At 40.9% G+C, this 13,993-nt stretch overlaps 1 protein-coding gene across 2 annotated transcripts in view; it reads right to left on the bottom strand.

Annotated features, from left to right (window-relative positions):
* epha4b (eph receptor A4b) overlaps window positions 1–13,993 on the bottom strand; it is a 100,359-nt gene that overhangs the window by 43,566 nt on the left and 42,800 nt on the right. For both annotated transcript variants that reach the window (XM_051953230.1, XM_051953229.1), the window contains exons 6-9: window positions 10,310–10,465; window positions 3,716–4,051; window positions 2,677–2,789; window positions 389–551 (exon numbers count right to left, since the gene is read on the bottom strand). In XM_051953230.1, the coding sequence (XP_051809190.1) occupies window positions 389–551; window positions 2,677–2,789; window positions 3,716–4,051; window positions 10,310–10,465 (768 nt within the window). The remainder of the gene's footprint in view (window positions 1–388; window positions 552–2,676; window positions 2,790–3,715; window positions 4,052–10,309; window positions 10,466–13,993) is intronic.

Genomic DNA, 13,993 nt, shown 5'->3' with positions numbered 1-13,993 from the left:
CACAGATGACAACCTGTGCAATTGCCAAGGACTATTTTAGAACCATTTGTTGGATTAACTGATTTAAAATCTCAGCTAAATACAACACTGCATTTGATTTAATATGACAGTACATTATGCTCTGCAGTTACCTTGGTCCTTCTTCTTCAGCTGCACTTTTAGTTTGTATTTCTTGTGTTAACACTGCAGAATGCTTTAAAAGAATTGCCATGTAAATGCTGCCTTCTAATCCTGAAAGCCACAGAGAAATTTAGAACCGTGGAAAATAAATCAAAACAGAACAAACCAATTGCTTAGAGGGAAACAAAACATCAACAATCCAAAAAACAAATGTAAACTTAAATTACTACTTCATTATGAATAAACAAGCTTTTGTTTTTCCTCTTACCTTCGTGGCTGGTCTCCAGTTCAATCTCTCCACCGTAGCTCCCATAGCCCCCGTCGGTTCGAGCCCTGACCCTGAACACGTAGGTAGTCCCAGGCTTCAGCCCGTCCACTGTCATCATGTTGGAGCGAGTCTTCAGAACTGTGTAGTTCTGCTCCCGCTGGTTCTGAAGTGAAGTAAAAAACCAAGAGAGTAAGACAATCAAATACTAAGCTCAGTGGATCATACAAAGTGATTGTGATGTAGTGATTGTGGATGAAAAGAGGTTGAAATTTTTAAAATTCCTTAAGAGTTTCACATAGAGCAATGAGCTGTGGCATCGAGAGAGACAGAAAAAGTGGGAGAAGTCTGGAAATAATAGAATCCTCAAATTGCCGAATTTAAATGTCTCCAGGGGCCAAATACACCTCACTAAGTTTTCATTTGTTCATCACTGGACCATTTGGTCGCGTTTATACATGAGCATCTGTCAGGTCCTAAATCTTATCCTCTCTACACTCTGGGGCAATATGTGGCTACTAGTCCCGCTTCACTTCATTCTTCCACTACCTTCTAGGTGTGTGTGCACACTTCGATGTGTGTGTGTGTGTGTCTGTAGGAGGATGAATAAAGAATAAGTGTGTCTGTCAGTAAGCTGATTCCCTGCTGAGAGGCTGATACTCTACCTAATGGAAGACACTCTACAACACGGATTAACACTATTTTACAGTTAATGCTTGCCAACACACATGCTCAGACAGCCTCACACACACACACACACAGAGGCTGAATTTCATCACCTCTGTCGTGTTTTACAAGGTTTGTTCGACAGATGTGTGGTTAATTAGCTTGGTGTGAGCAGGAGAGGAGACAGGAGGGATAAGGCGGTGGAAACAGAAAGACAGAGAGGCTGAAAGAAGCAGAGAGAGATGTTTGTGATGAACAAGTCATTACAGACATGCCCAAAGGCTAAACCCACATCCCAGCACAGGCAACATGTGCGAGGAAGAGAAGGGAAAAGAGGGAAGCATGTTGCGTTCAAAGTGTACTCCACTGATTCATTTTTGCATTTAAAGGAATAGTTTGACATTTTGGAAGATACACTCTCTTTCTTGACAAGAGCTAGATAAGAAAATTTACATCACTTTCATATCTGCTCGACGAATATGAAGCTACTTCCAACAGCTCTGTCTAATAATACAAAATCCACCTGTCAGCACCTCGAACTGTGAGTGATTAACCCTCTGAACCCCAAGCAATTTCTGGGCATTACATTTTTTTCTCACTGTGGGCTCATTTTTCGGTGCAATATCAAGTCCTGCACCTGTATGGAAACTATTGCTACAAGTAGAGGGAGCTCAATCATGTATTTTGTGTATTATAGCACAGTTATAACGCCATGAATCATTAAAAAAACAAATAAATGAAAGTTTGATAATGTATTTTACTAAAATCGAAAAATCGTAAATCCTGGAAACGGCATGCAGAACATTTTTTCAAGAGCCCAGATGTGTCACCAGTATTGGAAAACAGTTATTCTACATTCTTTCAGTATTTTACGACTGACATTGTGAATTTGTTTTGCTTACATGTCTGCTATCTGCTCTGCATAATCAAAGCCTACACTTCAGCCAAATAGTCCCTTAAATTTTGTCATGTTACTGTTGGTCACAGCTGAGTCAGACTTATCTTTCCGTTTATGCCGAGAAGTGGAGGATTTTTTTTTTTTTTAAATGACAGAATCTGTTCATGGCACATGGTGGATTTTGCAGATTTTTACATGAGACTTAAAGTGATTTTACTGAAATGTCAAGTTTAAGCTTTCCTGAAAAAAAAATTCCCATTTTATAAGTTCAAGGACCATTGAAATGTTAAAAATGTAGCATTTATTCTTTGTTTTTTGTTTCTTTCTCTGATAAACATCATAATTGCGATGATATCTTAAGACAACACGCCTTTTAAGCCCACTGGCAGGTTTTGGAGTTCAGAGGGTTAATACGGTATAAGTTATTTGAACATCTATGCAAATATCTCCAAAAATGTCAAGCTAGTCCTTTAAGATCGAGGAATTCACAAGCTACAGAAGACAACAAAATCCCAAGCAGCAGATTCACACTTTTCATTCCAGGTTTGGGTCCAGCTATAAAAATGTTCGAGGCCGCGTTTGCCATAATGCAACGTCCTGCTTGGTCAAATCGCTTTTTGTTACACAGGCGTGCTGTTTAAAGTTAAAAGTCACAAGTAACTTGCTCTTCATATGTCAGATTGGTGGAGAGTGTATTTAAAAGTGAGTGTGTGTTTATCTCTCTCACCTTCTCATAGTAGATGACCTCATACTCCACTATCGCTCCATTGGGTCTCTCAGGTCCCTGCCAGGCCAAAGTCACACTGTCCTTGCTCCGCCTTTCCTTCAACACAACGCTCACTATAAAAAAATAAAAAAAATGAGAGGAGAAAGCATGAACATCCAAGAGAATAACGTTCAACAAGACGAGAAAAAGAGCATGATAAGAAACATAGAGATTAATACCTAAAGTGCTGTAACGAGAAGACACATATTGCAATGTGTGTCATGTGATTTTGCTAATGAAACAGCTCACAAGGTGTAAGATACTGTACATGTGTGATTACAGCATTCTGTGATGTGTGACGCATGTGCACGCTGTGTAATCTCGTGTTACTAATGTGTAAACCCAAAACCTTGCGACTGTTCATGTGGGTTGAAAGTGTGAATAAATGTGTGTGTCTTTAATACAGACTACAGCTGAGAGCAGCATGCGTGCATCCGGGTGAAGTCAACAACCTCTTACACTGCTTCCCCCCTCCGGTTATTGCACACACGTTCGTAGTATGTTGCCTATTAGTCATCACAGCCCTGTCATACACACAGCTCTTACACAAATCTCGCACACTGATGCAGATGCACGTGATTATACATGTGCAGGCAGAGGTGTCATTTCGTTGTATCAGAGTGATGCATCACAGCAGGTGATGTTAAAGTTTTCATAGAGCTTTATACCGTTTGTGACTACACTGCCATCAGTTTTTTAAAAAGAGACTTTTCTGTATCAAACAGATTTCTAGTTCAGTCTAATGACGATGTTCTTCCCCAGAGGATTTCATTTTCTTATCAGCTTTTAAAAGAGGATATCGTGGAAATTCTGCACAATCCTTTCTTCTGAAGTTTCTGCAGCAATTTAAATCCTAGAATACCCTGCCTCACAAAAAAATACTCATTGAAAGAGCTGTCTCTGTCAACAAATATGGGTGTTTTGACATTCATGGCGTAACTGTGGTAGTTGGATGTTTTTCAAAAGACACATTATTCCCAGTATGTGCGTATTTTCTCACCTGTTTGCGACGTTGTCACATTTATGACTACCGTTCCTCTTGGTGTTGGACTCAAGTCTGACACTCCGTTCTGGCTCTCTATGGTGAAGCTGTAGTTGGAGTCGGGCTGCAGGTCGGTGACCAACACGGTGGCCGATGACAGACCGATCTGTCTGGGAACAAAATGGACGCTGCTCCCACATGGTGTGCACTTTTTGCCATCACCGGAGCATTTCCTGCAGTGGAGGCTGTAGGTGATGTCTCCTCTGCCTCCTGTGTCTCTGGGTGGCGACCACTCCAAGGTGACGCAGGTCTCGTTCACTGTCGAGATGGGGTTCTCTGGAGCTGATGGAGGACCTGAGGGAAGATAAAACCAAAGATTTCTCTCATTATGTCTATCCATCTTGTGTTTTTTAAATTTAATATAGAAAGTATAGAAAACCTTTTTGCCAAGAGACTCTTATTCAGCCTCTGGGAAATGACTGGAGTGAGTGTGAGTTTTTGACAACCAAAGTAGTGTCTCCTTTTCTCATCAAAGTTTCATTTCCGTCCTTAAAGCCTAACACATGTTTGAGGGACCAGGTGTAGAACTTAGTGGCATGTAGCAGTGAATTTGCAGATTGCAATCAACTGAAAACCCCTTGCCTCAACCATTCCTTTCCATGTGTGAGGGACAACCTACGGTGGCTGCCACTTCAACATAAAACACAAAATGCCCTCTCGAGCCAGTGTTTAGTTTGTCCATTCTGGGCTACTGTAGAAACACGATGATTCAACGTTGGTTAAACAGAAGACAACCTGCTCCCCACGTAGATATGAAGGATTCATTCTAAGCTTAAAAAAAACATAATTCCTAGTTATAGGTGATTATGCACAAATGAAAACATAATTCTGAATACTATATTCCTATTCTGCAAATAGATCTCCTTATATCCCACTGGATCTTTAAAAATAAGTGTTAAAATCAATGAAGAAGGACCAGAGCTGGAGGTCTTTCTTATTCCCTGCATTCTTGTCAAAACTAGGACTTGCATTATTTACAATAAAACTTCACCAACTGTTCAGTCAGCAACTGTAACTACTAATAGGACCTAATGTATTCTTGAGCTTCGAGCCTTAAAGGTCCCACATTGCTCCCTCTTTTCAGCAAATAATTAAACTCTCACATGTCCCCAGAATGTATTTTCCAAATTTTCATCTCAAAACACTGCAAAGATGGTTTATTTAATCATGACTGTAAAAATCCTGGTCTTACTCCTGTTCTGAACAGTCTTTCAGCATCTGTAAATGCAGCTCAGCTGCTGCTGTCCCCACCCCCTTCAGGAAGAAGACTTTCCCTATTAGTCATTGACAGCGCTGAGTAACTAGTTGACCGCATGACAGCTGACACATACACGGATCTATATGCAAGACCAGGGCTTTCTATGACTTCAAACAAGTGAATGATCATTTTACACGGAAGTATCGCCAAATTCACAGCAGAGCCATTGTCTTTAACTCATTCTGGTTGTCTTACCACAGGAACAAAAAAAGTTATAGCTAGACAACTACTGGTTCATCAACTGAAACGTAGCAGCCCGGTAAAACTGTTTTTGGCTTGTAAGGCTAGGAGACTATCAAGTTGTTGGGGGGGCTTTCAGAATGGCAGAAGTAAACGTCTTCATACATTACCAGCTTTTACTTGACACTCCCAAAGTTTATAACAACCACAAAACACAATAAAAATTGATTTTCAATATATGGAACCTTAAAGTAGAGATGAGTAGCAGACTACAGAGGTCTGATGACCTCACCCTTTTCCAACACTACCCTCAGCATTTTTCACTTTTAAATTTGTGGGAGAGGTCTGTCTTTGCATGAGAATCCCACAAGTCCCACTGGACCCAACACTAATCTCACAGGAAAAGGGGTCAAAAAATAAACTGGAGTTTCCGCAACTCACTGGATGCCAGAAAGATGAAAAAGAAGATTGAAGCAGATTTTCACAACACAAAAGCAAATCAAGCCAGTCCTGCCAGTTGTTACTGACAAAGATGGAACACTACAGGCAGAATTATGTCACTTCAACAGAGGTGATGTATTTCCTGCTCTGTTCTCTGCGGTCAAAGTAGATCTCCTCCAGAGATAAAACACTTCTCTTTTTACATATTAAACCAAATGTTATTGATAAATCTATAAAATGTGTGTTTACTGCTCTAGAATTAGTAAGTTTTATTAATGTAGTTGTAATTTGCATTATTACCATAAACCAGTTATGCATCTCTTTTTAACATAGTGAAACAATGTGTGGGACAGAGAAGACACAAAATTAGTGGAACTCTATATTGTGAATGGTCAGAATGTGTCATAATCTCATAAGTTTTAGTACTGTAGAACTAAAGAGATGCTCATCTGAACTATAATATTGTGATATGTGTCATCCTGTACTCACTAAAACTGCTATCCCAGCATGCATCTGGTGAGAGACATGGTGTAAGCTGAACAAGTCAGTCTGGCCAGTGCCACCACTCCTTATCAGTGCCAGTTCATGAAACACAGACTGATGAATATTATTTTTCCCCAAATGGATGCTCCTTAAATGTGCGTTGTCTGTATGCTCATTATCAAATTAATAGCAGTTTCTATTAAGAACAAAATTCAGAGTGATTAAATTAAAAATGTATTAACTGACTCCGTTCAGGGGGTGGACACTTGGCGTTCGATTAATGAATAGCTTGGGAATGGACAGAGATTAAAGGAGTCTGCCCGATTGTAAATGTGATGGTATGGGAATAATATATTATATTACGCTTGCACATTTAAATCCATCTTTAAAGGGAATTCACATGATGTTAAATAGTTGATGCTTGACTGCAGGGAGAATTTTTTACCACGTGAAGTTGACACTCTGGAGCTGCACTGCAGATAATAAATAGTGAGTGGACAATGATGTATAGAAAGTGCCCAGAGTCATTTTCTCATGAGTCAGGTACATTTTATGATTTAATATTACTTTGAGCTTTAGCTGGAATGATTAGTGTATCACGGAGTCAGTGTCCAAAAAGCGTGTCACTAATCATTCTCAAGAAAGCTGAGAAACAGCAACACGACAACGCTCTTTATAACGCCTTCAGAGGAAGTGTGCTCATGTTGATGAATTAAAATGTCTTGAGTTAATGTGATATGGAAATAATATTTGAAATGGTTCTGTTGTACTCAAAGCAACATGGTGATTCTTTTTAACCAAACGACTGGGGCATTTTGTCTCCGAGTTAACTGGAAAGGTCAAACTTTGCTGCATTTGGACATTTTTTCTCAGCCACATGCTCACCCTTGTAGACATGGAAGCACATGTGTGTTACGTTGTGATATTTTACATCACAGTTTGCATTTACATGTACTCAAAATGACAAACACTGTGGCGCAGAGACAAGTCAAAGCACAACTGAACTAACCAGCAGATAGTAAAAGCTGTAAGGTATAAAAATATATATGTCAGGGCCCCGGCATTAAATCTGAGATTGCATATTTTTGGTTTAAATTCAAGAGAATTCTGTTTAGGGTTGCAAAAAAAATGTTTGTGTACTAAAAGATACATCCATTTATAGCATGTAGGGCCTGTTTTGCTCTGCTTTGCTATTTTTGGAGTCCGTTGCTTTTAAAAAGTATTGTTCTTGCAGCTTTTTCCTATTTTTGATTCATGTTCAAACTTCCCACCATCAAACCAGTGGAATACTTTTACTGGGCGTTTAACTTCAGTTTTAAAATATCAGGAGACTGTGATGTAAGGGTGTGTTGCTTCTTTTACTGCTAAAATGGTGAAATATGATCCAAGAAATCCAGTTTGAGTAGGAGGTTTATGAGTCTGGAGGCTTTTAAGACAACAATGTGCATTGATTTAAATTATAATGCGATCAAAAAGGTGGAAATTTCTCATGGTGACATTTAGTTTTTTTTTTCTCATGACAAACTGGAAGACCAGCAGAAATGCAGCAAGAAATGTACCAGGAATCCGCCCATGCCCTTAACTGATCGACAACAGAGTACCAGAGACCTCTAGAGCCCTCTGCTTCAGCAACCTGCTGCATTAATGTGATCGTCCTGCTGCAATGAGGCGGCTTTGGATTTCACACAGAAATTATAAGCAGTGCTGACATTCGTACGGGAGCTGTGACAATTTGTCAATTAATCAATTAGTTGTCAACTGCTGAAGTAATCGTTAATTGTTTAGTTAATTGATTATTCAGTTAGAGTAGTTTTTTAAATAAAAGTGGTCAAAATTCTCTTATTGTAGCCAGTTAAATATGTTTTTTTTCTCATTTCTTTACTCTGATAACTGAATATCTTTGGGTTCAAGACAAAATAAGACATTTGACGTCATCATCCTGAGCTTTCAGAAGCAGTAATTAACATTTTCAACATTTTCTGACATATCAGAGACCAAACAACTCATCAGTTTATCTGGATAATAGTCAGCAGATTAATCAGCAATGGAAATAATCATTAGTTAAATGTAAATGAACATGTTCTGTCTAAAGTCAAAGACCTTTTCTGAATTGAACCACAATTGTTCCGAACTCTAACCAAGTGCTGTGACTGCCTAACGTAGCCATGAAATAAATTACTAATACTGTGATCCCTGTAAGTCAATGTTGTACTGCAAGACTGGATAATTTGAAAAGATTGGACATTACTTAACAGCAGCTGATACTTTCTTCTCCTACACCTCTCTGACAGCAGAACTGGGACTGTGAGGAGATTGGAGGGCAAGATAGGTCAGTGTCTGGACTGACTAGATGTGTTGAGGTGTGGCATTAATCTGGATTGTTTACTTAGGCCCTCTTTCATCATTTTCCCTGTTTCTGTCACCTCACGTTGAGTAGACTCAACTTGTGAGCCCATATCCCCATTTGTATGATTCATCATGTCATCTAAGGCTTTTAGGAAACTGTAATTTTCAGCAAAATCTAATTGATAAATTTAGAAAATCAATTGTTAGTTGTAGCCTTAACTCACACCAAACAGGTTTTTATCTAACTTCTTTATTTAAATAAGTCAATGTCTGGGGCTTTTTTTGCTCTTTATGATGGGAAGATCAGTTTAAAATCTTAAAGGACCGTTTAAATAAATCACAAACGCCCATAACATCATCAAGGTAAGCCCTGACCATGCCATTCCTGCCTCCTGGGAGCCGCTCATATAGGAATGACTGATTATAGTAGCTCACATCACAGCATGGTGCAGCTATCTCAACCATATGGAAATTTGGTAGAAGGTGCCCATTTGGCGTGACATCTCATCAGGTCCTGACTGAGCAGTGAGCCCCAGGGGGCCACCAGCAGGGCCTGGGACTTTCCTGATTAGCCTTCCCAGTGACGAGCCTCTCTAAAGTGCAGGCGGGATGGTGGGGACAGCTGGGCGTGGAGGACGGAGGCCATGCTGGGTATAATTGAGGCTGTCGGTCATAAATCTGCTGAAAGGGTGTGCTGACTGATCCCGCTAATTCAGTCTTTTTCTTTTCTCCATCCCACCACTACCCGAGGTCACACTTCACCGTCCATCATGACCGTTGCTGCTGATCGGCCTTTTATGACACTTAGATTACACGTCTCTGATAGTCCACCATTTCCCCCTCTGTTCTGTTCTTTTCCTGTGTCATTCTCCATATCTCCGTGAATAATTCTTTCGCCTTTTCTCCTTATTTTCTCATTGCTCCCCCCTCGACCCACAGTAGTGTTCCTCAACATTCAGGAGAGCAAGTGTGTGCATGTGTGTGTGCATGTGTGTGCGCCCATACATATTTGAACAAACCGTTACTCATTTCCAGCTGATAACACCTGTCACATCTCACCTGCTACAACGATTAATGAGTGTAATCTACCATAACCTGATAATGGGTTTGAGTATGTGTGTGTGTGTGTGTGTGTTCCTCCATACTTTGTCTAGTTCGGTCTCTCCCCTCCACCATGTCGCTGTCCTTCCCCAGCCCCCACGTCCCTCCATCTATCTCAATCCATCTCATTCTGTCCCTCTCATACGCTCAATCTTGCCTCCTCATTCTTCCTCTTTACCTCTGTCTCTTTTCATGAATATGCGGTCCGATCCCTCTGGTTGCGTGAGTGTGAAGGGTATCAGCCTTATCTGTGCTCTCATCACAGATATCCATGAACTGTAACCACAAAACTAATACACATGGAGGGTGTGTGTGTGTGTGTGTGTGTGTGTGTGTGTGTGTGTGTGTGTGTGTGTGTGTGTGTGTGTGTGTGTGTGTGTGTGTGTGTGTGTGTGTGTGTGTGTTTTATGTATGCATCTCTTGTGCTGTGTTAACTAGCAGCAGCTAGGAAGAGGAAAATACATGGAGGTGTGCATATATATATATATATATATATATATATATATATATATATATGAACCGGATGAAATGGAAAATTGGAAAAAACAGCCATGCAATGTGAAGCCTTAGAGGAGTGCATTACAAACTCATTAAATGAAATGTAATCCAATCATTTCATAGCATAGAATACAAACATCCAAATGCAAGTATATCACTGAAGTGAGCACAGTGAATACTATGGCTTTGATAACTATAGGACTTGCATGTGTTTTGCAGCGTTTGTGCCGGTGTTTGTCACTCACGTGTGCAGGCCATTGAGCGTGGGTCACTCTCAGCGCGGTGGAAACCTTTCTCGCAAATGCACTCGACGGCTTGCTCCTGCGGCGACGAGCTGTGAGGAGGGCATTTGGTGCAGTAGGCATCTGTGGCCGAAGCTTTGTAGGTTCCAGGTCTGCACGCTGAAGCAAGAGAAGAAGATAAACATAGCATAAGTGAACGTGCCAACGCTAAAGCACAGCATTTAGTGTTCATTGACCATAAAGACGGTGGCTGTAAAAACTGTTTTGCTCTGTTGCGGCTGTACATCCCCTGAAACATCAAAAATCCAGTAACACTTGTAGCATAAAGAACCACTTTATTTAACAGCCCACTGAAATGTTGTTCGTAATGTAATAAATGTTGTGATGAAGGCTACAAGCCAGGATGTGTTGGTCTCAGAATAAAGTTGTTCATGCATCTTGGCAGTAGTCGTGCCGGAAATCCCCCTCTGCCATAAATGCTTTTAACAGATAATTCAAGTTTATTACAACTTGGGTTTTAGTTCTGTTGATTCAGCCATCATTCCTGTTAGGTAGTATAACACTGAATTCACAAAAGTAGCTGCTGAGCTCTGGGTGCATGGCGATATTGTTTAAAAGTAGACACAAGGCAAGAAATATGAGCAATCAGATTGACACAGAAATGTTAAACAAACCCCCAGATTTGCGTCACTGAAAGAAGGCAGTTTATGGAATATTTAAATAGTCCATTTTAAACATTCATCAGAGTTTGATATTTAGTTTTTAGTTGTGCATACAAGCATTGCTTCTGTGCCATGAGGAATTATTATAGACATTTCAAGTGCATTCACTTTTCACAGTTACTGTATATCCTCAAGAGTTGCAGTAACGACAGAAACGATGTCCCAAACTGCAAAACCAAGGCTGCACAGTCATAAACCAGAATTATTCTTCAAGCCTATATAAAAATAAAGGAGACTCACAAGAGTATAATGGAGAATAGAGTCTTAAAAAGGTATAAAAAGAACAAAACAGCCCAACTAACAAGACAAAGAGCTCCACTCTAACGGACTATTGCTAAAAAAGAGGTACTACAGACGCTGATGGGTCGCAGGATGTGCCGTGCAGTACCCACAGCAAAGAACGAGAAAACAACGTGTGATTTGATGTATTGTGACGTTTGGTCTACGTGAGATCCTGTTACATCAGGCTGAGGGCCGGTATAACCACGGGGTCGTACAGTACAACAACACAGCGCAACAGCAGATCAACTGTCAGCCTTGTTATATAAGCGTTAGATCTTCAGGCAACCAGGGGAACAAAAATATACAACGGCAGTCACAGCAATAGTCACAATAACATAATATGGCTATTGCTATGGCTGTTTCAGTGGCTGCATATTAGTCATTATGTGGAGTCATAAAACTGGGGAGGGAAAACCGTGTTACCACTCAACAGGAGCAGCCGGCCGAAATAGACCTGGGGACTTGAATGATTTCCCTTTTGCATCCTTGGCAGTAAAATGGAATTCCTGACTTTCCCTTTGGTAATCTGAATATAGATTATGGATGTTTTTATTTATACATTCATAGGCCTGGTATTTCCATTCTCGCGAGCCTTTTCTGCCACAGTGGTAAATAGTATTGCGGTGTACAGAATCCCGTGTGAGGAAAATCAGGGTGTGTCAAATGCAATTTGAGAGATGCTCCGTGTGCGTGTGTGTTTGTGTGCGCATGTGTACATGTGTGTATGAATACGGTGGATCAATGATGCGACAGATTCCACCAGGTGCTGATTGCATGTTCGTGTGCCAAGGCGCTTGTGTGCAAGAAGGTGTTACGTATGCAGCGTGTGTGTGTGAACGCGTGTGTTCGCCCGCTGATTGCTTGTGCTGCTGGTGAAGGTCACGGATTTAATCAAGCTACACGTCAGTTGTCCCAGAAAGGCTGTATATTACCAACACACACACACACACGTATATTCAATGCTGTGGTTAACCCACGGATAGCAGAATGGAAAAGTGGCCTCAAAGTAGTATGATTTCTCACTGTGGAGGTAAGTTCTTCCACCTGGATGCTGCGCTCGCTCGCATACAGACAGTATTTTTAGGCAAATCATTCATCATAGGGGAGCAAAGTCCACTAGCACAATCCCCCAAAGACCCGAGAGAACACTGGAAAAAAAATAAGTAAATGTGTGTGTAGGTGAAAGGGAAAGAAAGAAAAGAAAAGCAAGGAAATGAAAGGGAGTGATAATTCTCAAAGGGTTTCTGCTCTCTTTCCTCCTTCCTGTCAGGTTCCAAGGTAATGGGTGCCTATGTGCTGTGCTGTGGTGACTGTGTGTGTGTTCCTGTTGGCTGGGTTGTAGGAGCAGAGTGGAAAAGCAGCTTTTCTCCGGGGATGTTGCATCCGGAGAGTCCTGGCTTCGGGCGCTGGCCAGCCACAGACGCACAAAGGACCTCAACGCTAGAGGACAGACAGGGCACCCGGTGCCAGGCCTGGCATATGTACAACTGCCTGATCAAAAACTTTCAGCAAGAACAGGGGCTCGGCTAATAGGAGTAGAGCTTCCTTCTCCTGATCTGCTGGTTTCTACTCTGCTTTTCCACCTCTTTCTCACTCCATTTTTTCTTTCTCCCTCTTTTCTCTCTCTCTCTCTTGCTTGCTTTTCTTGCCTCTTTTTTTTCTCAAGCTACTCCCAGTGTCTGCCCCATGGGAAATGTGTTACTTGACTTGGTTCCCTTATGATTAATGATTTACCATAGATATGAAAAAGGGACAAGAAGGCTGAAGCAGTGAGACAGTGTTCGCATAAACACACACTCACGCACAAAGCAGACACACTTGAGAGCAAAAGTTTAGACTCAGAAACTATGTTGTGGAACTACAAGCTAACTCAAGATTTGCATTATCTTGGGTTGACAGTGCTGCACATAGGGTGTGTTTGAGATGTGTGTATGTGTTTCTCCTAAAGATAAAGTGTGGCCTCAGATCCAGTGTCTTATTAATTATTCATCCGGTCACCAGAGAGAGTCAGTGTATTTATGCCAATCGATAGCTCTTAGATATGATATAGTACTGCTACTCAAGACACACCCTCAGTCACCACTGATTGAGAAGGGAACAGCCCAACCTCTTCCTCTGGGAAAAGACAACACATGAGCTGATTGAGTTCTGTTTAGTTCTGTTTTTATTATAAATTAATATTATTTTCTATATATCACTCTTTCTAGGTCTGCCAACACTTATTATTTCCATTAATCTAATGCAAAATGTCAGAAATGAGCCCATTACAATTTCACAAACCACAGAGATGCTGTACCAATCAATATATTATATCAGTGGATCAGATGACCACATGTATAGAGTCAGTTGCACTGAAGAACCCAACAACTCTAAGCTGATTGTTTTGGTTTACGTCTCACAGCTTCTGGTTCTGTCTCAGCACACATTAGCAGTGTTTACCCACCATAGCAGGCAACTGTTTTCAGGTGAAAAGTTTTTATTGACCCACTGAAAACTACCTGCACAGCACCAAAACGCAGATAGTTAGAATCCAGCTGTCAAACTAGTGAAGCATTTAAGAGCTGAAATGGTGGAAAGCAAACCGCAGGTAAAAGTGAACCTCAGCATTCATCCGGCAGCTTGCACCTCCGTTTCAAATGAATCCAAGTTTCTGCTGGATGTGTAAAAAGGCAAAGGATTGAAA

Source organism: Acanthochromis polyacanthus, chromosome 9, assembly GCF_021347895.1.
Source record: "Acanthochromis polyacanthus isolate Apoly-LR-REF ecotype Palm Island chromosome 9, KAUST_Apoly_ChrSc, whole genome shotgun sequence".
NCBI classification, from domain to species: domain Eukaryota; kingdom Metazoa; phylum Chordata; class Actinopteri; family Pomacentridae; genus Acanthochromis; species Acanthochromis polyacanthus.
Note: the sequence above shows the minus strand (reverse complement) of the source record. Positions and strands in the feature narration are given on the sequence as shown.